The sequence below is a fragment of the Pseudoliparis swirei genome, chromosome 1, assembly GCF_029220125.1.
Source record: "Pseudoliparis swirei isolate HS2019 ecotype Mariana Trench chromosome 1, NWPU_hadal_v1, whole genome shotgun sequence".
NCBI classification, from domain to species: Eukaryota; Metazoa; Chordata; class Actinopteri; order Perciformes; family Liparidae; genus Pseudoliparis; species Pseudoliparis swirei.
This window is the reverse complement of record NC_079388.1, coordinates 3,085,953-3,108,376: the sequence shown is the minus strand read 5'-3', so window position 1 is coordinate 3,108,376 and position 22,424 is coordinate 3,085,953. Positions and strand designations below refer to the sequence as shown.

The window sequence follows — 22,424 nt, the reverse complement described above, 5'->3', positions numbered from 1 at the left end:
GAGAGAGAGAGCTAGAGAGAGAGAGCTAGAGAGAGCTAGAGAGAGCTAGAGAGAGAGAGAGCTAGAGAGAGAGAGCTAGAGAGAGAGAGAGCTAGAGAGAGAGCTAGAGAGAGCTAGAGAGAGAGCTAGAGAGAGAGAGAGCTAGAGAGAGAGCTAGAGAGAGAGAGAGAGAGAGAGAATACAAGTGTCTGTTTAGATGATGAATGAATGTTTTGCTCTCCTTTTGTTGCCCTATCTCTGACACACACACACACACACACTCCAGTTGGGTGGAGCGGGTCATGGCTACAGTCATTGTTTTTCTGGCCGACAGACTTCCTGTTCCAAGCCGCTATGACGCCCATCACCACAACACACACACACACACACACACACACACACACACACACACACACACACACACACACACACACAGTTCATTCCCATTGAGTCTACCTGCAGAGCTCTTCTGTCCTCCACACGGCCTGGAGAACCGGCAGTCTGATCCCACATGTAAAGTATTTCACCAGCAGACGCTCCACTGCCGTCTGCTGGCTGCTCACCGGAGACCAACAGGGGGGGAAGGTCGTGTCACCAAGGTCGTGTCACCAAGGTCGTGTCACCAAGGTCGTGTTAGACGTGATGAAACGGAGGAAGAAGCGTTTCCTGTTCACACGTCAGTCAGTCAGTCAGTCAGTGGTGGTTTGAGTTGAAGCTGCTTCCATCCTACATTTACCTCATTTTAACGGCTCCCCTTCAGGACTGCCACAGCAGCTATTTTCCCCCAGGCGTTGGATTTACCAATGTGTGTGTGTGTGCACATCTGGTTATGTGTGTGTGTGTGGCCTTTGGGGTTTTGGCTGCTGGAGCATTTTTTAACCACCGGGCTTAATTCTCCCTCTGTGGGTCTTTTCTGAATGTCAGGACTCCTTAAATGTTTTCATGACAGGGACCCCCGACCCCCCCCCCCCCCATCATCACAGCCTGAAACCCAGTGGAGCTGGTCCAGTGGGCTGCTGGTCTCCAGGAGTTCAGACCTGTCGATGTTGTCCATCAGGGTTTATGTTCCACATTATCAAACGTCAAACGGAGAAGTCAGTGGGGCGATTCTGATTCTCCGCCCCCGACACCACCGAGTGCGTTCATCGCTCCGTCACCTCGGCCCCGACGGAGGATTCTGGCTGCTGCTTCGTCTTTTTCGGGTCCCGGGAAGTCGAGTCTGCTCGTCTTTAGTGTCGGCCGGCCGCCTCCATTGTCATCGCAAGATGGCCCCGGCCCTCCACTGGGACGAGTAATGCGCCCAGACAGGCGTGTGTGTGTGTGTGTGTGTGTTGTCGACTCAGCCTTTTCCAGTCAGCCCCTTACTCGCCAAACTCTCTAATCCCCATAATCCCCCCCCCTCCCTTTTCTGTTCCTCCTCCCTCATCTCTCCTCTTCCTGTCTCCTCTCCTCTCTGCACATCCCTCCATCTGTCAATCATCTCCTCTCAGCCAGTCTCTTATTAATATATATATATATATATATATATATTCAAATCTATGTTGTCCCGTAGATTGAATGTTTATTTTTATTTTTAAATGAAGACCTTGTTCTTCTGTTGTTGTTGTTGACTCACTGCGTGGCCCTTCTTCCCCTCCAGGCCGTGGAGAGGCAGCAGGTGGACAGCATCCAGCCGAGGCTGCAGCACACCAACGCCGTGGGCCAGGGCCTCATCCAGAGCGCCGGCAAGCACACCGACACGCAGGCTCTGGAGCACGACCTGGACTCCACCAACCTGCGATGGAACTCCCTCAACAAGCGGGTACGTGTGTGTGTGTGTGTGTGTCACATGCGCCTCCTCTTCTCGACTCACAAGCCCTCCTCCTCCTCTCCCATCCTCAGGTGGCAGAGCGCGTCGCCCAGCTGCAGGAGGCCCTGTTGCATTGTGGGAAGTTCCAGGATGCTCTGGAGCCTCTGGTGAGCTGGCTGACCGACACGGAGGAGCTGGTGGACAATCAGAAGCCGCCGTCGGCCGAGTACCGCGTGGTCAAGGCCCAGATCCAAGAGCAAAAGGTACGAGGAGAACCAGTAGAACCTTTGTTCAAAAAACATATCCATCAGTGGGACCGCCATCTACCGACTAGACTGACCCTGGATCAGTTCCTTACAACCCGAGTCTACAACCCCGCAGCATGGAGACGTCCTTCATACACAGATGTCCTCAGTGTCCTTTGAATGACACACACACACACACACAGTCAGTGATCTGTCTGACTGGCATACAAACAGCCCCAGTCAGACTGGCATGAAAACACACACACACACACACTTGTGTGTATTTGTATTGTTTTCAGAGACACACACACACACACACACTTTTCCCCCGGTTTACCCGACATCCACTTCCTGTGTTTGTGCACACGGTGCGCTGCGGTCCCGACCAGCGATCAATCACGCGTGAGACGTGGTGCGTTCAGGGGCGGCTGGTTCAAAGCAGCAGGAAGGAAGCCCGTTCACGGATGTTGTTTAGTGATCCTCGGCAGCCGAGTGTTCTCCAGCCGCTTGAAGTCACATGTTCAATAACTCAGAGGCTCCATGTCAGGAGCTTCTCACTCTTAGTTTAAAACAGAGAGATGGTCATAAATGTTTCTACAAGTTTAACTCTAGGTTATATATGAAATCTTCTGCTTATAAATAGGATATAAATATAAATTCTTTACACATTCTGTGCCTCCAACATGTGTGCAGGAAGACACTTTTCATGCATGCACATTTCCTCGTGTGCATTCGTCACTTCCTGTTGACAACATGGAGTCTTAAAGTCTGCTTTTAAAGTTTGGATCGGCTCAGAGGATCAGATTATTCAAATGATTCAAATGATTTAGAGGATTCAATGATTCAGAGGATCAGATTATTCAAATGATTCAGAGGATCAGATTATTCAAATGATTTAGAGGATTCAATGATTCAGAGGATCAGATTATTCAAATGATTCAGAGGATTCAGAGGATTCAGACATGTATCGGTTCATACTGCAGGCTTGTCTGGATTTGATTAATTTGTATAATTTTTTTTGTGGCTTTAGTTTGTTTTTGTAAAGTTGTAATGAGTTTCTATTATTTATTGTATTAGATTACAGAAACAGCTCTCAGATTCCGGCGACGCTGTAAAGCAGTGGTCTGCACTGTGACAGTGAACTCCTCAATATTGATCTGATGCTCCGCACGTCTGTAGACGATGTCAACACCAGGCTCACCTCCATCCCAGAAGGACTTTATTACTCTCTCTGTGAGCGGATCAATAAATCAAGTTAACCTCAAATGATCAACATGAAGAAACAAACGTTGAAGAGTTTGGTAAATAATAATTAATAAAGACGACACGCCCCCTCTGAAGCCCCGCTGAGCTTTCTTTATCTCTATAGTTTGTATTTATATGTTCTTAACATGGAAGGGGTCCTTCATCTAAACCCCCGTGGTCGCTCGTGGAGCTCCCAGAAGCCCCGGCGGTTGGCTGACGCGCGTTGTTTCCCTCCTCTCCCCTCAGCTGCTCCAGAGGCTGCTGGACGACCGCCGGCCCACGGTGGACATGATCCACGCCGAGGGCGAGAGGATCGCCGACACGGCCGACACGCTGGACCGGGAGAAGATTCAGACCCAGCTCCAGAGTCTGGCGGAGCGGTGGAGCGACCTGCTGGGCAAGGCCAGCGGCAGGTGAGTCCTCTAGGGCCCTCGGGGGGGAGATCAATCCCCGGGTCTCTTTTGATCCATTCTGTCATTTTTAACCCTAAAGAAAAAGCAACACGGCCAGCAGCCGAGAGCAGGTGGTTCCACATGTGTCTTTCTGTAAAGACGATGTCATCGGTGGCGGCGGTTCTTTCTTGTTTTCCGTCTGCGTCCTCAAATAAAAGTCTCATTACTTCTGGTCCCGGTGGCCAGTAATGTCACCGGGGAAGTTACTGATTGCTTTGAGGGGGGGGGGGGTACACACCGGTAAAGCACAGGGAAGAGGTTTCACATCTCTGATGGTCGTGTGTAAAGTAGTCATCATATATTAAGACAACATTCATGTAAGGCGTGGTGTCTCTGTCGTATGAACTATTTTAAGTCTACACACACACACACACACATATACACACGTGCTGCTTTCTTCACACAGAGACAGATGTGAGTCCTCAAAGCTTTGCAGACGCTTCCCTCTTTCTCTGTCGAACGATAATCCCATTTTGTTCCCTTATGAAATTCTTTGGAATGTAATAACAAACGCCACGTTGCATAAACTGCGTTTGTGGAAGAAAAAAATCCAGACGACAGCTGTTATGATGCAAAGACGATGTGTGAAAGCAATAAAATAGCAATAAAACCTCCTCCTCCTCCAGGCAGCGGCAGTTGGAGGAGCTGCAGGTTCTGGCTCTTCAGTTCCACGAAGCCCTGGAGCCGCTGGGCGAGTGGCTCGGGGCCACCGAGCGCCGCCTGGGCTCGGCCGAGCCAATGGGAACGCAGACGGCCAAGATCACCCAGCAGATCACCAAGCACAAGGTACCGCGCGGCGCCCCCTGTGGTTACGCAGGAGGGCGACCTTGAAATAGAATAAATAAACATTTTAAAAGCACGCCGTCCCACACTTAAGTTCACGTAAGATCACACATGTCCAACTCAAACAATCTGTAAGTCCATTTCAAGTTTTAAGTTGTTGTATTTGTTCATCCATTCATTGATGTTTAGGATTTGCTGTTCTATGATTTGTCATCTGCATGCTCACGTTATGAGTTCTCATCCATCTTTTGTTCTGTTTTGTTGTTCTTTTCTCGCTTCCTTTCACCTTCCCCTCAAACACACACACACCTACACACACACACACACACACACCTCCCAGGCAGTCCAAGAGGACGTGTCCTCGCGCCAAGCCGAGGTCGACCGCCTCGAGTCCCTCAGCCAATCGCTGACACCGCTCAGCTGCGCGGCCGACCGCGACTGGCTGGGGGAGCGGGTGGGGGCCTTGAGGTCGGGTCACACGGAGCTCACCGATTGGTGCTCCCGCCGGGCGGGCATGCTGGAGCAGGCGCTGGCTAACGCCCAGTTGTTTGGGGAGGAGGAGGTAGAGGTGCTGAACTGGCTGGCGGAGGTTGCTCAGAGGCTGAGTCAGGTGTCCGTCAACAGCTACCGGCATCAGCTGCTGGCCGAGCAGCACAAACACGCCGTGGTACGACTCCAGAGACACTCCAGACAATCCCCTCCCAACACGTGGGAACACGTGTGTGTGTGTATATATATATACTTATATATATATTCATCACTTATCTTCTTTTTTTGTCTAGCATTTTAATTTATTTATATGTGTGTATATATATATATATATACATATATATATATATATATATATATAAATAAAGTATAGTTCTAGACAAAAGATATATATAAATACTTTTTTATCACTTATCTTTTTGTCTAACATTTAATTGTTATATATATACAAATAATAATGGGAGACAAAAAAATGTAAGTGATAAAAAGTGTATATATATGACTTTTTGATTTTAATTTATTCATATAAAAATAAAGTAAAATGCTAGAAAAAAAATTTATACTTTTTTATCACTTATATATATATGTATATAGAAATTAATTTAAAATGCTAGACAAAAAGTGTGTATATATATATAGAGAGAGAGAATATTTAATATTTTGAATCAAGTAAATGCTCTTTATATACATATACTGTAAATAATTCTTTTGGGAACTTTTTTTAAAGAATTTCCTTTGGCCCTTTTGTTATATAATCTTTTGCTCCACTAGCACAAAGCCGAGACACGCAGCACAGACACGCAGCTGTACCTCCATGACTAGATACAGGAGGCACACTGCGTCGGCTTTAGCTCTCTGAGCGGGTCAGGAGGGTCTCTCCCGTGTTCTGGAGGTTAACTTCCTCACGCTCTCTCTCCCCATAGTCTCTAAATGAGGAGATAGTGAGCAGGAAGAAGACCGTGGACCAGGCCATCAAGAACGGACAAGCCCTACTAAAACAGACCACCGGTAAGCTCCTCCCCTTTCTCTCTGGAAATCATAAAAGGTGCTGGAGAAGTGTCTTCATACATTATAAACCAGATTATTGAAGCCGATGTTCTGCACTCTCCTCAACCGACCATCCTATTGGACTGCTAGCTGTCAGGTCGTGTTTGTTATGGGGAATATTATGAGATCATATTAGAATGAAGACCCAGTGGTGTGAACACACTGACTATCAGACTTATTTACTCCCTCTGATTCAAAGAGTAGAGAGTCAAACAGAAAGTAGAAGCGCTCGTCGTCTCCCCGCTGTATTCCACATCACGTGTCCTCCTGCAGGCGAGGAGGTGCTCCTGATCCAGGAGAAGCTGGACGGCATCAAGTCGCGCTACGCCGAGATGACGGCGTGCAGCAGCAAGGCGCTGCGCACCCTGGAGCAGGCGCTGCAGCTCGCCACGCGCTTCGCCAGCGCCCACGACGACCTCAACCAATGGCTGGACGGCGTGGAGGCGGAGCTCAGCAGCGTGGATCCCGACGCCACGCCCGCCTACCAGGACAGACAGAAGGTGGGTGGAGGACCGGCTGGACGTCTAACAGTTAGAAACTCCAGGAGCAACTTGTTGGTTTAGGTTTTATCACCACCCTGACATTCTCTTCATTATTTAGGTTTATATTTTTAGACATTCAGAAACAAAACTCCTGCTTTATAAAACGGTCGACTGTATGTCGTGTTTAGTTGATCAAATAGATTTGATCATCTGCATTTCAAATATTTTTTCCCCATAATATGATAATACGTAAACATAATTTGAAAGAAACGGCTCATTTGAGGACAGCGCTCGTCTCTGATGACATGTTCCGCCGTTCCCACAGATGTGTTACCATAGTAACATGAAATTTTTTTTTGAGGGACTCGATAACGTATGAAATGATGGCCTTCATGCGTCGCTGCCATCCAGTTTGTTCCCGCTGTCCAACATGTTCACCTCGTCTCCGTTAACGATCATCTTGGTAGAATGAATCCTGTTTAAAGTCTCTCTCCCTTTCCTTGTGAAACTCATCCCTCGTTCCCTCGTGCGCAGGAGCTGAAGAAAGTGTCGGCGGAGAAGCGCCTGGTGCTGGACACGGTGAACGAGGTGGGCCACGCCCTGCTGGACCTGGTGCCGTGGCGGGCCCGCGAGGGCCTGGACCGCCTGGTCGCCGACGCCAACCAGCGCTACCGCCAGTCCGACGAAACCATCACTCAGCGAGTGCAGCTGGTGCAGGCTGCCATCCAGAGGTCACAGCAGGTACTGCACGCGTTCTTCTTCTTTTTTTAACCCACCTTAACGTTCCGTTAGACCGGGTCTCTTCTACCGCTGACCGCTGACTCCTCCCCCTCCAGTACGAGGAGGCGGTGGATGCGGAGCTGGCCTGGGTCCGGGAGACGGAGCGCAAGCTGGCGTCTCTGGGCCCGCTGAGCCTGGAGCCGGACGTCACCGTGGCCCAGATGCAAGTGCAGCGCGCCTTCAACATCGACATCATCCGGCACAAAGACACCGTGGACCAGCTGCTCGGCTCCCGGGACGACATCATGGAGACGTGCAGCGACGGCCAGAAGGACGCGCTGATAGTGAGTCGCCCGCGGGATTCAAGTGTGTGTGTGTGTGTGTGTGTGTGTGTGTGTCTTCACGCCGCCGTCTCCTCCGTGCCCGTCAGGTGAAGACGGATTCCCTCAGCGCTCGGTATGAGGCGGCGAGCCAGAGCCACAGCGAGCGCTTCTCCGCCCTGGAGCAGGCCCAGGTGCTGGTGGCCCGGTTCTGGGAGACCTGCGAGGAGCTGGAGCCGTGGCTGGCCGAGACCGAGGCCTTCATCCCCCAGCTGCCGCCGGCGGCCATCGACACCGACGCTCTGCGGCAGCAGCAGGACCAGATGAGGGTGAGAGAGAGACCTCCAGCTTCTCCTGACGAGTAGAGAGAGAGAGACCTCCAGCTTCTCCTGACGAGTAGAGAGAGAGACCTCCAGCTTCTCCTGACGAGTAGAGAGAGAGACCTCCAGCTTCTCTTGACGAGTAGAGAGAGAGACCTCCAGCTTCTCTTGACGAGTAGAGAGAGAGAGACCTCCAGCTTCTCCTGACGAGTAGAGAGAGAGAGACCTCCAGCTTCTCCTGACGAGTAGAGAGAGAGAGACCTACAGCTTCTCTTGACGAGTAGAGAGAGACCTACAGCTTCTCTTGACGAGTAGAGAGAGAGAGACCTCCAGCTTCTCTTGACGAGTAGAGAGAGAGAGACCTCCAGCTTCTCTTGACGAGTAGAGAGAGAGACCTCCAGCTTCTCTTGACGAGTAGAGAGAGAGAGACCTCCAGCTTCTCTTGACGAGTAGAGAGAGAGAGACCTCCAGCTTCTCCTGATGAGTAGAGAGAGAGAGACCTCCAGCTTCTCTTGACGAGTAGAGAGAGAGAGACCTCCAACTTCTCCTGATGAGTAGAGAGAGAGAGACCTACAGCTTCTCTTGATGAGTAGAGTGAGAGAGACCTCCAGCTTCTCTTGACGAGTAGAGAGAGAGAGACCTCCAGCTTCTCTTGACGAGTAGAGAGAGAGAGACCTACAGCTTCTCTTGACGAGTAGAGAGAGAGAGACCTCCAGCTTCTCCTGACGAGTAGAGAGAGAGACCTCCAGCTTCTCCTGACGAGTAGAGAGAGAGACCTCCAGCTTCTCCTGACGAGTAGAGAGAGAGACCTCCAGCTTCTCCTGACGAGTAGAGAGAGAGACCTCCAGCTTCTCCTGACGAGTAGAGAGAGAGACCTCCAGCTTCTCTTGACGAGTAGAGAGAGAGACCTCCAGCTTCTCCTGACGAGTAGAGAGAGAGAGACCTACAGCTTCTCTTGATGAGTAGAGTGAGAGAGACCTCCAGCTTCTCTTGACGAGTAGAGAGAGAGAGACCTCCAGCTTCTCCTGACGAGTAGAGAGAGAGACCTCCAGCTTCTCTTGACGAGTAGAGAGAGAGAGACCTCCAGCTTCTCCTGACGAGTAGAGAGAGAGAGACCTCCAGCTTCTCCTGACGAGTAGAGAGAGAGAGACCTCCAGCTTCTCCTGACGAGTAGAGAGAGAGACCTCCAGCTTCTCTTGACGAGTAGAGAGAGAGAGACCTACAGCTTCTCTTGATGAGTAGAGTGAGAGAGACCTCCAGCTTCTCTTGATGAGTAGAGTGAGAGAGACCTCCAGCTTCTCTTGATGAGTAGAGAGAGAGAGACTTCCAGCTTCTCTTGATGAGTAGAGAGAGAGAGACCTCCAGCTTCTCCTGACGAGTAGAGAGAGAGAGACCTCCAGCTTCTCTTGATGAGTAGAGTGAGAGAGACCTACAGCTTCTCCTGATGAGTAGAGTGAGAGACCTCCAGCTTCTCTTGATGAGTAGAGTGAGAGAGACCTACAGCTTCTCCTGATGAGTAGAGTGAGAGACCTCCAGCTTCTCTTGATGAGTAGAGTGAGAGAGACCTACAGCTTCTCTTGATGAGTAGAGTGAGAGAGACCTCCAGCTTCTCTTGATGAGTAGAGTGAGAGAGACCTCCAGCTTCTCTTGATGAGTAGAGTGAGAGAGACCTACAGCTTCTCTTGATGAGTAGAGTGAGAGAGACCTCCAGCTTCTCTTGACGAGTAGAGAGAGAGAGACCTCCAGCTTCTCCTGACGAGTAGAGAGAGAGAGACCTCCAGCTTCTCCTGACGAGTAGAGAGAGAGACCTCCAGCTTCTCCTGACGAGTAGAGAGAGAGAGACCTCCAGCTTCTCCTGACGAGTAGAGAGAGAGAGAGACCTACAGCTTCCTCTCTCTCCCTCAGCTGCTCAGGGAGTCCATCGCGGAGCACAAGCCCCACATCGACAAGCTGCTGAAGATCGGGCCCCGGCTGGCCGAGCTCAGCCTCCAGGAGGGGCCCGCGGTGACGCGGCGCTACACCGACGCCGGCCGGCGCTACCTGGCCATCAAAGAGGGGGTCAAAGGTCGGGCTATGAACTTAGACGAGGCCGTGTCCCAGTCTACACAGGTGCGTCCCCGTTACCTGCAGACCTCTCAGGGTTTCACTGTCAGCCACTCGGGGGGCCAGGAGGCTCCACGGGAGTTGTTTGAACGTTTTGTGTATAAATGAACTTCTTCTGCCTTGATGTGTAGAGTTTGTGAATGTCGTTATAAATAACAAAGATTCAGGGGTTTAGATTCTCTTGACTTATTTCTTGACTTTAGTTTCTATCTATCAAACGAGCAGTTCGTTGTGTCTCTAGTCACGTTGTGTCTAGTCACGTTGTGTCTCTGGTCACGTGTCTCTAGTCACGTTGTGTCTCTGGTCACGTGTCTCTAGTCACGTCGTGTCTCTGGTCACGTCGTGTCTCTAGTCACGTTGTGTCTCTGGTCACGTTGTGTCTCTAGTCACGTTGTGTCTCTAGTCACGTTGTGTCTCTGGTCACGTGTCTCTAGTCACGTTGTGTCTCTGGTCACGTGTCTCTAGTCACGACGTGTCTCTGGTCACGTCGTGTCTCTAGTCACGTTGTGTCTCTGGTCACGTTGTGTCTCTAGTCATGTTGTGTCTCTGGTCACGTTGTGTCTCTAGTCACGTTGTGTCTCTAGTCATGTTGTGTCTGGTCACGTTGTGTCTCTAGTCACGTTGTGTCTCTGGTCACGTTGTGTCTCTGGTCACGTTGTGTCTTTAGTCACGTTGTGTCTCGGGTCACGTTGTGTCTCTGGTCACGTTGTGTCTCTGGTCACGTTGTGTCTCTGGTCACGTTGTGTCTCTGGTCACGTTGTGTGTCTGGTCACGTTGTGTCTCTGGTCACGTCGTGTCTCTGGTCACGTTGTGTCTCTAGTCACATTGTGTCTCTAGTCACGTCGTGTCTCTGGTCACGTTGTGTCTCTGGTCACGTCGTGTCTCTAGTCACGTCGTGTCTCTAGTCACGTTGTGTCTAGTCACATTGTCTCTGGTCACGTCGTGTCTCTGGTCACGTGTCTCTGGTCACGTTGTGTCTCTAGTCACGTTGTGTCTCTGGTCACGTTGTGTCTAGTCACATTGTCTCTGGTCACATTGTCTCTAGTCACGTTGTGTCTCTGGTCACGTTGTGTCTCTAGTCACGTGTCTCTGGTCACGTTGTGTCTCTGGTCACGTTGTGTCTCTAGTCACGTTGTGTCTCTGGTCACGTCGTGTCTCTGGTCACGTGTCTCTGGTCACGTTGTGTCTCTAGTCACGTTGTGTCTCTGGTCACGTTGTGTCTAGTCACATTGTCTCTGGTCACATTGTCTCTAGTCACGTTGTGTCTCTGGTCACGTTGTGTCTAGTCACATTGTCTCTGGTCACGTCGTGTCTCTGGTCACGTTGTGTCTCTGGTCACGTTGTGTCTCTAGTCACGTTGTGTCTCTGGTCACGTTGTGTCTAGTCACATTGTCTCTGGTCACGTCGTGTCTCTGGTCACGTTGTGTCTAGTCACATTGTCTCTAGTCACGTCGTGTCTCTGGTCACGTCGTGTCTCTGGTCACGTTGTGTCTCTGGTCACGTTGTGTCTCTGGTCACGTCGTGTCTCTAGTCACGTCGTGTCTCTGGTCACGTTGTGTCTCTGGTCACGTTGTGTCTCTGGTCACGTTGTGTCTAGTCACATTGTCTCTGGTCACGTCGTGTCTCTGGTCACGTCGTGTCTCTGGTCACGTCGTGTCTCTGGTCACGTCGTGTCTCTGGTCACGTCGTGTCTCTGGTCACGTCGTGTCTCTGGTCACGTCGTGTCTCTGGTCACGTCGTGTCTCTAGTCACGTCGTGTCTCTGGTCACGTTGTGTCTCTGGTCACGTTGTGTCTAGTCACGTTGTGTCTCTGGTCACGTTGTGTCTCTGGTCACGTTGTGTCTCTGGTCACGTTGTGTCTCTGGTCACGTTGTGTCTCTGGTCACGTGTCTCTAGTCACGTCGTGTCTCTGGTCACGTTGTGTCTCTGGTCACGTGTCTCTAGTCACGTTGTGTCTCTGGTCACGTTGTGTCTCTGGTCACGTTGTGTCTCTGGTCACGTTGTGTCTCTAGTCACGTTGTGTCTCTAGTCACGTTGTGTCTCTAGTCACGTTGTGTCTCTGGTCACGTTGTGTCTCTGGTCACGTTGTGTCTCTAGTCACGTTGTGTCTCTAGTCACGTTGTGTCTCTAGTCACGTGTCTCTGGTCACGTGTCTCTAGTCACGTTGTGTCTCTGGTCACGTTGTGTCTCTGGTCACGTTGTGTCTCTGGTCACGTCGTGTCTCTAGTCACGTCGTGTCTCTGGTCACGTTGTGTCTCTGGTCACGTTGTGTCTCTGGTCACGTTGTGTCTCTAGTCACGTTGTGTCTCTAGTCACGTGTCTCTGGTCACGTGTCTCTAGTCACGTTGTGTCTCTGGTCACGTTGTGTCTCTGGTCACGTTGTGTCTCTGGTCACGTTGTGTCTCTGGTCACGTCGTGTCTCTAGTCACATTGTGTCTCTGGTCACGTTGTGTCTCTGGTCACGTTGTGTCTGGTCACGTTGTGTCTGGTCACGTTGTGTCTCTAGTCACGTTGTGGCTCTGGTCACGTCGTGTCTCTGGTCACATTGTGTCTCTGGTCACGTTGTGTCTCTGGTCACATTGTCTCTGGTCACGTTGTGTCTCTGGTCACGTTGTGTCTCTAGTCACGTTGTGTCTCTGGTCACGTGTCTCTGGTCACGTTGTGTCTAGTCACATTGTCTCTGGTCACGTCGTGTCTCTGGTCACGTCGTGTCTCGGGTCACGTCGTGTCTCTGGTCACGTTGTGTCTCTGGTCACGTGTCTCTGGTCACGTTGTGTCTCTAGTCACGTTGTGTCTCTGGTCACGTTGTGTCTCTAGTCACGTTGTGTCTCTAGTCACGTTGTGTCTCTAGTCACGTTGTGTCTCTAGTCATGTTGTGTCTGGTCACGTGTCTCTGGTCACGTTGTGTCTCTGGTCACGTTGTGTCTCTGGTCACGTGTGTCTGGTCACGTTGTGTCTCTGGTCACGTGTCTCGGGTCACGTTGTGTCTCGGGTCACGTTGTGTCTCTGGTCACGTTGTGTCTGGTTACGTTGTGTCTGGTCACGTTGTGTCTCTGGTCACATTGTCTCTAGTCACGTTGTGTCTCTAGTCACGTCGTGTCTCTGGTCACGTTGTGTCTCTGGTCACGTTGTGTCTAGTCACGTTGTGTCTCTGGTCACGTTGTGTCTCTGGTCACATTGTGTCTGGTCACGTGTCTCTAGTCACGTTGTGTCTCTGGTCACGTCGTGTCTCTAGTCACGTTGTGTCTCTGGTCACATTGTCTCTAGTCACGTTGTGTCTCTAGTCACGTTGTGTCTCTGGTCACGTTGTGTCTCTGGTCACGTTGTGTCTCTAGTCACGTTGTGTCTCTGGTCACGTTGTGTCTAGTCACATTGTCTCTGGTCACGTCGTGTCTCTGGTCACGTCGTGTCTCTAGTCACGTTGTGTCTCTGGTCACGTTGTGTCTCTGGTCACGTGTGTCTGGTCACGTTGTGTCTCTGGTCACGTGTCTCGGGTCACGTTGTGTCTCTGGTCACGTTGTGTCTAGTCACGTTGTGTCTCTGGTCACGTGTCTCTGGTCACGTTGTGTCTAGTCACATTGTCTCTGGTCACGTCGTGTCTCGGGTCACGTCGTGTCTCGGGTCACGTCGTGTCTCTAGTCACGTCGTGTCTCTGGTCACGTTGTGTCTCTGGTCACGTTGTGTCTCTGGTCACGTTGTGTCTCTAGTCACGTTGTGTCTCTAGTCATGTTGTGTCTGGTCACGTTGTGTCTCTGGTCACGTTGTGTCTCTGGTCACGTTGTGTCTCTGGTCACGTGTGTCTGGTCACGTTGTGTCTCTGGTCACGTGTCTCGGGTCACGTTGTGTCTCGGGTCACGTTGTGTCTCTGGTCACGTTGTGTCTCTGGTCACGTTGTGTCTCTGGTCACGTTGTGTCTCTGGTCACATTGTGTCTGGTCACGTTGTGTCTCTAGTCACATTGTCTCTAGTCACGTTGTGTCTCTGGTCACGTCGTGTCTCTAGTCACGTTGTGTCTCTGGTCACGTTGTGTCTCTGGTCACGTTGTGTCTCTGGTCACGTTGTGTCTAGTCACATTGTCTCTGGTCACGTCGTGTCTCTGGTCACGTCGTGTCTCTGGTCACGTCGTGTCTCTGGTCACGTTGTGTCTCTGGTCACGTTGTGTCTCTGGTCACGTTGTGTCTCTGGTCACGTCGTGTCTCTAGTCACGTCGTGTCTCTGGTCACGTGTCTCTGGTCACGTTGTGTCTCTGGTCACGTTGTGTCTCTGGTCACGTTGTGTCTCTGGTCACGTTGTGTCTCTGGTCACATTGTGTCTCTGGTCACGTTGTGTCTAGTCACGTTGTGTCTCTGGTCACGTTGTGTCTCTGGTCACGTTGTGTCTAGTCATGTTGTGTCTCTGGTCACGTTGTGTCACGTAACGTTGTGTCTCTGGTCACGTTGTGTCTCTAGTCACGTCGTGTCTCTGGTCACGTTGTGTCTCTGGTCACGTTGTGTCTAGTCACGTTGTGTCTCTGGTCACGTTGTGTCTCTGGTCACGTTATGTCTAGTCACGTTGTGTCTCTGGTCACGTTGTGTCTCTGGTCACGTTGTGTCTAGTCACGTTGTGTCTCTGGTCACGTTGTGTCTCTGGTCACGTTGTGTCTCTAGTCACGTTGTGTCTCTGGTCACGTTGTGTCTGGTCACGTTGTGTCTCTGGTCACGTTGTGTCTCTGGTCACGTGTCTCTGGTCACATTGTGTCTGGTCACGTAACGTTGTGTCTCTAGTCACGTTGTGTCTCTAGTCACATTGTGTCTCTAGTCACGTTGTGTCTCTGGTTACGTTGTGTCTCTGGTCACATTGTGTCTGGTCACGTAACGTTGTGTCTCTAGTCACATTGTCTCTAGTCACATTGTGTCTGGTCACGTTGTGTCTCTAGTCACGTTGTGTCTCTAGTCACGTTGTGTCTCTGGTCACGTTGTGTCTCTAGTCACATTGTGTCTCTAGTCACATTGTGTCTCTAGTCACGTTGTGTCTGGTCACGTTGTGTCTAGTCACGTGTCTCTGGTCACGTTGTGTCTCTGGTCACGTTGTGTCTCTAGTCACATTGTGTCTCTAGTCACGTGTCTCTGGTCACGTCGTGTCTCTAGTCACGTTGTGTCTCTAGTCACATTGTGTCTCTGGTCACGTTGTGTCTCTAGTCACGTTGTGTCTCTGGTCACGTTGTGTCTCTAGTCACGTTGTGTCTCTGGTCACGTTGTGTCTCTGGTCACGTTGTGTCTCTAGTCACGTTGTGTCTCTAGTCACATTGTGTCTCTGGTCACGTTGTGTCTCTAGTCACATTGTGTCACTGGTCACGTTGTGTCTCTGGTCACGTTGTGTCTCTGGTCACGTTGTGTCTCTAGTCACATTGTGTCTCTAGTCACATTGTGTCTCTAGTCACGTTGTGTCTCTGGTCACGTTGTGTCTCTAGTCACGTTGTGTCTCTGGTCACGTTGTGTCTCTGGTCACGTTGTGTCTCTAGTCACGTGTCTCTAGTCACGTTGTGTCTCTGGTCACGTTGTGTCTCTGGTCACGTTGTGTCTCTAGTCACGTTGTGTCTCTGGTCACGTGTCTCTGGTCACGTTGTGTCTCTGGTCACGTTGTGTCTCTGGTCACGTTGTGTCTCTAGTCACGTGTCTCTAGTCACGTTGTGTCTCTGGTCACGTGTCTCTGGTCACATTGTCTCTGGTCACGTTGTGTCTCTAGTCACATTGTCTCTGGTCACGTGTCTCTGGTCACGTTGTGTCTCTAGTCACATTGTGTCTCTAGTCACGTGTCTCTAGTCACGTTGTGTCTCTGGTCACGTCGTGTCTCTGGTCACGTTGTGTCTCTGGTCACGTTGTGTCTCTAGTCACGTTGTGTCTCTGGTCACGTGTCTCTGGTCACGTTGTGTCTCTAGTCACATTGTCTCTGGTCACGTTGTGTCTCTAGTCACGTTGTGTCTCTGGTCACGTTGTGTCTCTGGTCACGTTGTGTCTTTAGTCACGTTGTGTCTCTGGTAACGTTGTCTCTGGTAACGTTGTCTCTGGTCACGTTGTGTCTCTGGTCACGTTGTGTCTCTGGTCACGTGTCTCTAGTCACGTTGTGTCTCTGGTCACGTGTCTCTAGTCACGTTGTGTCTCTGGTCACGTTGTGTCTCTGGTCACGTTGTGTCTCTGGTCACGTTGTGTCTCTGGTCACGTTGTGTCTCTGGTCACGTTGTGTCTCTGGTCACGTTGTGTCTCTGGTCACGTTGTGTCTCTAGTCACATTGTGTCTGGTCACATTGTCTCTGGTCACGTGTCTCGGGTCACGTTGTGTCTCTGGTCACGTTGTGTCTCTGGTCACGTAGTGTCTCTGGTCACGTTGTGTCTGGTCACGTTGTGTCTCTGGTCACATTGTCTCTAGTCACGTTGTGTCTCTGGTCACGTCGTGTCTCTAGTCACGTTGTGTCTCTAGTCACGTTGTGTCTCTAGTCACGTTGTGTCTCTGGTCACGTTGTGTCTCTAGTCACGTTGTGTCTCTGGTCACGTTGTGTCTAGTCACATTGTCTCTGGTCACGTCGTGTCTCTGGTCACGTCGTGTCTCTGGTCACGTCGTGTCTCTGGTCACGTTGTGTCTCTGGTCACGTTGTGTCTCTGGTCACGTTGTGTCTCTGGTCACGTTGTGTCTGGTCACGTTGTGTCTCTGGTCACATTGTCTCTAGTCACGTTGTGTCTCTGGTCACGTCGTGTCTCTAGTCACGTCGTGTCTCTAGTCACGTCGTGTCTCTAGTCACGTCGTGTCTCTGGTCACGTCGTGTCTCTAGTCACGTCGTGTCTCTGGTCACGTCGTGTCTCTGGTCACGTCGTGTCTCTGGTCACGTTGTGTCTCTGGTCACGTTGTGTCTAGTCACATTGTCTCTGGTCACGTCGTGTCTCTGGTCACGTCGTGTCTCTGGTCACGTCGTGTCTCTGGTCACGTCGTGTCTCTGGTCACGTTGTGTCTCTTTTGGTTTTATTCCGGTTGTTTGACTCTAGGCTTCATCTCATGAGACACCATTGGACATGTGTTGTTGCTGCCTGTCTGTACTCTGTGCATGTCTCTGATTTAACTCATTGTGTTGTTTCTCCACCCCCCCTCCCCACCCCGGGCCCTTTGTCACACCCAATGCGTCGTCTCTTCCTCCTCCTCCTCCTCCACACTGTCTTCCCTCCATCCGAAACCACCCACCTCCTTGTCTCTCCTCCTTTAACCCTCCCTCATCACGTCCACCTCTCATCCTTGCAACCCTCCACCATCCCGTCCCTCGTTCATTGTGGATGTGCTGTGTGTGTGTGTGTGTGTGTGTCCCACTCTCCCCCACACACACCATCATTGTACCCATCGTCACTGCTCACTGCCATCACCCAGCTGGTAGAGGTAAGACACTGACCCACTGCCTCACACTGCAGGTTCACCACATGATTTGGTCGACTAATCCAATTTTAATCTCTACTAACACTAATGGACTACTAATCTGACCAGGTGTCAGTTTATTATTGATTCTAAAAATGATTATGCTTCAGATTTCAAGTTAAATCTCCACTTAAAGGGACAGTTTGGACGGTTATCTTGGTTACTTCAGCGTATTAGTGAATGCTCCTGCTATATTTATAACACTGTGACTGCTTCACCTCGTCTGTCTGCGCTCTCTTCAGAGCCTCAAGACTTCATGGGTCACCTTGTTTCTGTTATGGTGTGAACAAACTCCTGAAAACATCAAAATCACACGATACTTCAAACTAGAGTTCCTCATTCGACGTCGTAATATTTGAACTGTCCCTTTAAAATGGATTTAATCCACACAATGGTCCAAATCATGTGTCTGCCAACCGAGAGCGACAATACAACTGAATTCAATGTGTTAGGAAATGTCCCTGTTGTGTCTGTGTGTATGAAGTCTAGTCTAAAGCTGAGACACTCGCAGCACAGCGGCGGTGTTTCAGTCTCAGACTCGGCTTCATCGATGTCCTCTCGTACCACTTGTGGAGGTTTGTTGTGCCGTGTGGTGATGGAGCGATCCGACCCGTATCACGTGTGTGTGTGTGTGTGTGTGTGTGTGTGTCTGGTCTGATCCGAGTGGAGGAGCAGCTTCCTCTGGCGTGGTGGATCCAGCTTCGTCTGCACAGCCTGGAGAAACGCTGACGGGGCGATATTGAGATATCAAATATTGTAGAAGAACTGCCCGGTTGAATCAGATATTCCATAAATGACTCAAGAGTCTGAGGTGTGCCCCAGACGGCTGACCGCCCGCGTCACATCTCAGCGTTTCCCCACTTTCAAGTCGTTCCCTAGCTGTCAGAAGCCCCGCCCCCTCGACACACCCACTCCTCCCCCCCCTCAATCATACTATTTATTCCGTCCCCAGTTTCACGACAAGATGGACCCCCTGCTGGAGACCCTGGAGGGGGCGGCCCAGCGGCTGCGGCAGCCTCCGCCCGTGGCGGCGGAGGTGGAGAAGATCCGGGAGCAGCTGGTGGAGCACCGGGCTCAGGGGGTGGAGCTGGACAAGCTGCTGCCCAGCTTCTCCGCCCTGTGCGCCCGCGGGGAGGAGCTCATCGGGCGGGCCGCGCACGACGACCCGGCCGCTCAGGGTGAGCGTCTGGGGCGAGGGAACACACACACACACACACACGTTATCATTCATTAAAGTCCATGAGCCTAACAGACACAGAACTACACCGTCCTAGTGGCAGGACGGGGTACTACAGCAGTTGATGTTTCATTACCTTTGCATTGAAAAAGGTTATGTTTTGATCGCCGTGTATTTATTTATTTATTTGTATGCGTGTTACTCGCATAACTCAAAAAGTATTAAACCGAATCGCATGAAATCTGGTGGGATCGATCGGGTCAAAGGTCAAGGTCGTAATCTTCTTTTTACCATAGCACGGTCAATTTGTATCCAATTGGCATGCAACTAATGCCAAAATGTTCATAATTCAATGCCCAATCCTGTGATATGCGAAGGTTTGCGCTCTACCGAGTGCCCATTCTAGTTTGAAATGGAAAAGTTCTGGCTTCAACTGGACAACATCACACACACCATATTGTTTGAGCCCGAGTCCAACGAGTGTGTGTAAGTCTCTGTGTGACTGGCACTGAGCCAGCGGGGAAGACCAGACCTCGTTGAGTCTTGAAATGCAGTGCGGCGTCGCATATTTATTCCAATGTTACCACGTGGTGAGACAAAACACACACACACACACATGCGTCTTTGTTATATTGACCTCTGAAGGACTACAGCGTCCACGCTTCGGGAACGTATAAAAGGCCTCTCTGTGCAGCGATAGTGGGAGGGGCCTAATTCAAACAAAGACAACATTATTATTGCTTTGACGTGACATGAGGAACACCGAAGGAGGTTTTTTTCCCAGCGTCGTCCTTCTGTTTGTCTTTTCTGGAGCAACCTGTTTAAACTCAAGCCCCTCCCCCCCCCCCTCTCTCCTCCAGCCGTTCGGACCCGCCTCCTGCGCCTGCGCTCCCTGTGGGATGAGATCCGGCAGCGGGCCGAGGAGCGGGAGGAGAAGCTCAACGACGTCTTGGACCTGGCCGGGAAGTTCTGGGCCGACGTGGCGGCGCTGCTGAGCACGCTGCGAGACTCCCAGGACATCGTGAAGGAGCTGGAGGACCCCGGCGTGGACCCCTCGCTCATCAAGCAACAGATCGAGGCGGCGGAGGTACGGAGGGCACGAGGGGACGGACGCCATCTGTTGGGGTGGTTTGGGGTTTTTTTAACTCTTCACCCTCTCTCCACCAGGCCATCAAGGCCGAGACAGACGGCCTGAGGGAGGAGCTGGAGTTCGTCAGGACCCTCGGAGCCGACCTCATCTTCGCCTGCGGAGAAACTGAGAAACCTGAAGTCAAGAAGACCATCGACGAGGTGAGAAAAAAGAACGCCACGTTGATTGTGTTCTGCGTTCTGCTGCGTGTCGACCCGCTGACACGACGTGCCGCCTCGTCTTCCAGATGAACGCCGCCTGGGAGGGCCTGAACCGGACGTGGAGAGAGAGGATGGAGAGACTCGAGGAGGCCATGACGGCGTCCGTGCAGTATCAGGACGCGCTGCAGGTGTGTACGCCCGTGGTTCACTAGGCCGGGTGGCGCCCGAGTGTTAGTGCGGTCTGTCGCCTCAACGTTTCCCCTCTGCGTGTTTCCAGTCGATGTTTGACTACCTGGACAACGCCGTGATCAAGCTGTGTGAAATGTCCCCTGTGGGAACTGATCTGGGAACCGTCAAACAGCAGATTGAAGAGCTGAAGGTTGGCAAGAGAGTTTTCTTTCTTCACATGATTTGTAGATGCCATGGGATCAGATGTGTACAATCACTCCTCTTCCTCTCCTCCTCTCTTTCATGCAACCCCGAGCAGCAGTACAAGGTGGAGGTCTACCAGCAGCAGATCGACATGGAGAAGCTGTGCCACCAGGGGGAGCTGCTGCTGAAGAAGGTGTCTGACCACACCGACCGGGACATGATCCAGGAGCCGCTGATCGAGCTGCGGCACCTCTGGGAGAACCTGGGGGATAAAATCACCCAGAGACAGGTACTGAGACCACGAGTGATGCAGAGGAGCTGGAATCGGCTCCTGAAGGCATCACGGCAGGTCCTCAGCCTTCTCCGCTCCGCTGGCACTCATGATGCCACGCCCCCCACGTCAGATCCCGGCCTAAAGTCTAAACATGAAGAGAAAAAAACGAACTGAAAGTAAAAGAAAACAAAAGTGAACCTGAAAAGATTTTAACCCCAAAAAATAAGATTTTAAACTATGAAAATGAAGATTGAAAGTTTAAAATATTAAATCTGCGACTGAAAAATGAAAAAATATATTTTATTCTAAAAGGAAATTATTCTAAATTATATTTACACCAACAAAACTTTTCATACTTATTTTTATTTTGAATACATTGATTCATTTTTTCAAAGTTCAAGACAAAAACTTGAATTTTCAGGTTAAAATCTTTTTTTTCAAACGAGCAAAAACTATTGGTCTGGATTTGGCTCCAAACATCACCGAGCCCCAGAAAACAAACCTGTCTTGATTCCGTGGCTGACGTGCGTCTCTCAGCCCCTCGGTTACCTGGTTACCTGGTCGACAGCTGCCTCTCGTTACAGTCGGACTATGTGAGTCCCTATCTTTAAGCCTGACCCTCTGTCCCTCCTCCACAGCACAAGCTTGAGGGCGCCCTGCTGGCCCTGGGTCAGTTCCAGCACGCCCTGTCTGAGGTGCAGGCCTGGCTCAACCACACACACACCACTCTGGACACACAGCGACCCGTCAGCTCCGACCCCAAGGCCATCGAAATCGAGCTGGCCAAGCACCACGTACGTCTCCGTTCCGTTACCAACTGAAGTCTATCCGTCCTCACCTTGTCTTCGTTGTTTTGTCTTTTGGTCCCACGGCAGTTTAGCTCTAAAAAACCACGGGAAACATTCAGATTTAATCCCGTGAATTCATTTCCTTCTCCCTGCTCCGTGATCCAGGTGTTGTGTAACGACGTTCTGTCCCATCACGCCACCGTGGAGAACGTGAACGGCGCCGGCGACGAGCTGCTGGAGTCGTCTCCCGACGACGAGGCCACCCACCTGAGGGACCAGCTGGACCACCTCAACCAGGGCTGGGAGAGCCTGCAGCACAAGACCCAAGAGCGGCAGAAGCTGCTGGAGGCCGCCCTGCAGCAGGTCCGCTGCGACCCCGTTCTCATGACCGCTGTGTGAAATGTCCGTGGAGCTCAAACCGGGTCCTTTGTGCTGCGCAGGCGGAAGGTTTCCACGGCGAGTTGGAGGAGTTCCTCCAGTGGCTGAGGAGGACGGACAGCCAGCTGTCCGCCGCCAAGCCGACAGGCGGCCTGCCGGAAACCGCCAGAGAGCAGCTGCAGCAGCACCTGGTAACAGAAGACACACACACACACACACACACACCTTTATGTCGGCAACGGAAGAATCTATCGAGGCAAACCTTCAAAGCATCACATCCCTTCTGCTGCTTCATTTGTTATGGATAAGTCACAATAAGTGAATTATTATTATCTTTATTTAAAAGGGAGCATGAACAGTTAAAACATAAATGTCACCATGTGAAGCTCTTTACCAGAGCGTAGCTTCAGCTCATTAGCATCTGTAGTCCCTTGACAGACCATAATAAACATAAACCATAACACACATAAAACAATAACAAACATAAAACAATAGAAACGTAAAACAATATAAACATAAAACTATAGAAACATAAAACAATAACAAACATAAAACAATAGAAATGTAAAACAATAGAAACATAAAACAATAACAAACATAAAACAATAGAAACATAAAACAATATAAACATAAAACTATAGAAACATAAAACAATAGAAACATAAAACAATAACAATCATAAAACTATAGAAACGTAAAACAATAGAATCATAAAACAATAACAAACATAAAACAAACA

The 22,424-nt window shown here is 50.7% G+C and overlaps 1 protein-coding gene across 1 annotated transcript in view; it reads left to right on the top strand.

Annotated features, from left to right (window-relative positions):
* The window catches only part of macf1a (microtubule actin crosslinking factor 1a), a 195,364-nt gene that overhangs the window by 148,376 nt on the left and 24,564 nt on the right, over positions 1-22,424 (top strand). Inside the window, exons 67-87 of the mRNA XM_056420472.1 lie at positions 1,619-1,780; positions 1,861-2,031; positions 3,505-3,671; positions 4,337-4,496; positions 4,834-5,160; positions 5,906-5,990; positions 6,303-6,529; positions 7,046-7,252; positions 7,348-7,575; positions 7,662-7,880; positions 9,777-9,980; positions 17,362-17,370; positions 18,359-18,584; positions 19,444-19,670; positions 19,751-19,873; positions 19,960-20,061; positions 20,151-20,252; positions 20,361-20,534; positions 21,158-21,313; positions 21,473-21,670; positions 21,748-21,876. Coding sequence (XP_056276447.1) covers positions 1,619-1,780; positions 1,861-2,031; positions 3,505-3,671; positions 4,337-4,496; positions 4,834-5,160; positions 5,906-5,990; positions 6,303-6,529; positions 7,046-7,252; positions 7,348-7,575; positions 7,662-7,880; positions 9,777-9,980; positions 17,362-17,370; positions 18,359-18,584; positions 19,444-19,670; positions 19,751-19,873; positions 19,960-20,061; positions 20,151-20,252; positions 20,361-20,534; positions 21,158-21,313; positions 21,473-21,670; positions 21,748-21,876 — 3,603 coding nt within the window. The remainder of the gene's footprint in view (positions 1-1,618; positions 1,781-1,860; positions 2,032-3,504; positions 3,672-4,336; positions 4,497-4,833; positions 5,161-5,905; positions 5,991-6,302; positions 6,530-7,045; positions 7,253-7,347; positions 7,576-7,661; positions 7,881-9,776; positions 9,981-17,361; positions 17,371-18,358; positions 18,585-19,443; positions 19,671-19,750; positions 19,874-19,959; positions 20,062-20,150; positions 20,253-20,360; positions 20,535-21,157; positions 21,314-21,472; positions 21,671-21,747; positions 21,877-22,424) is intronic.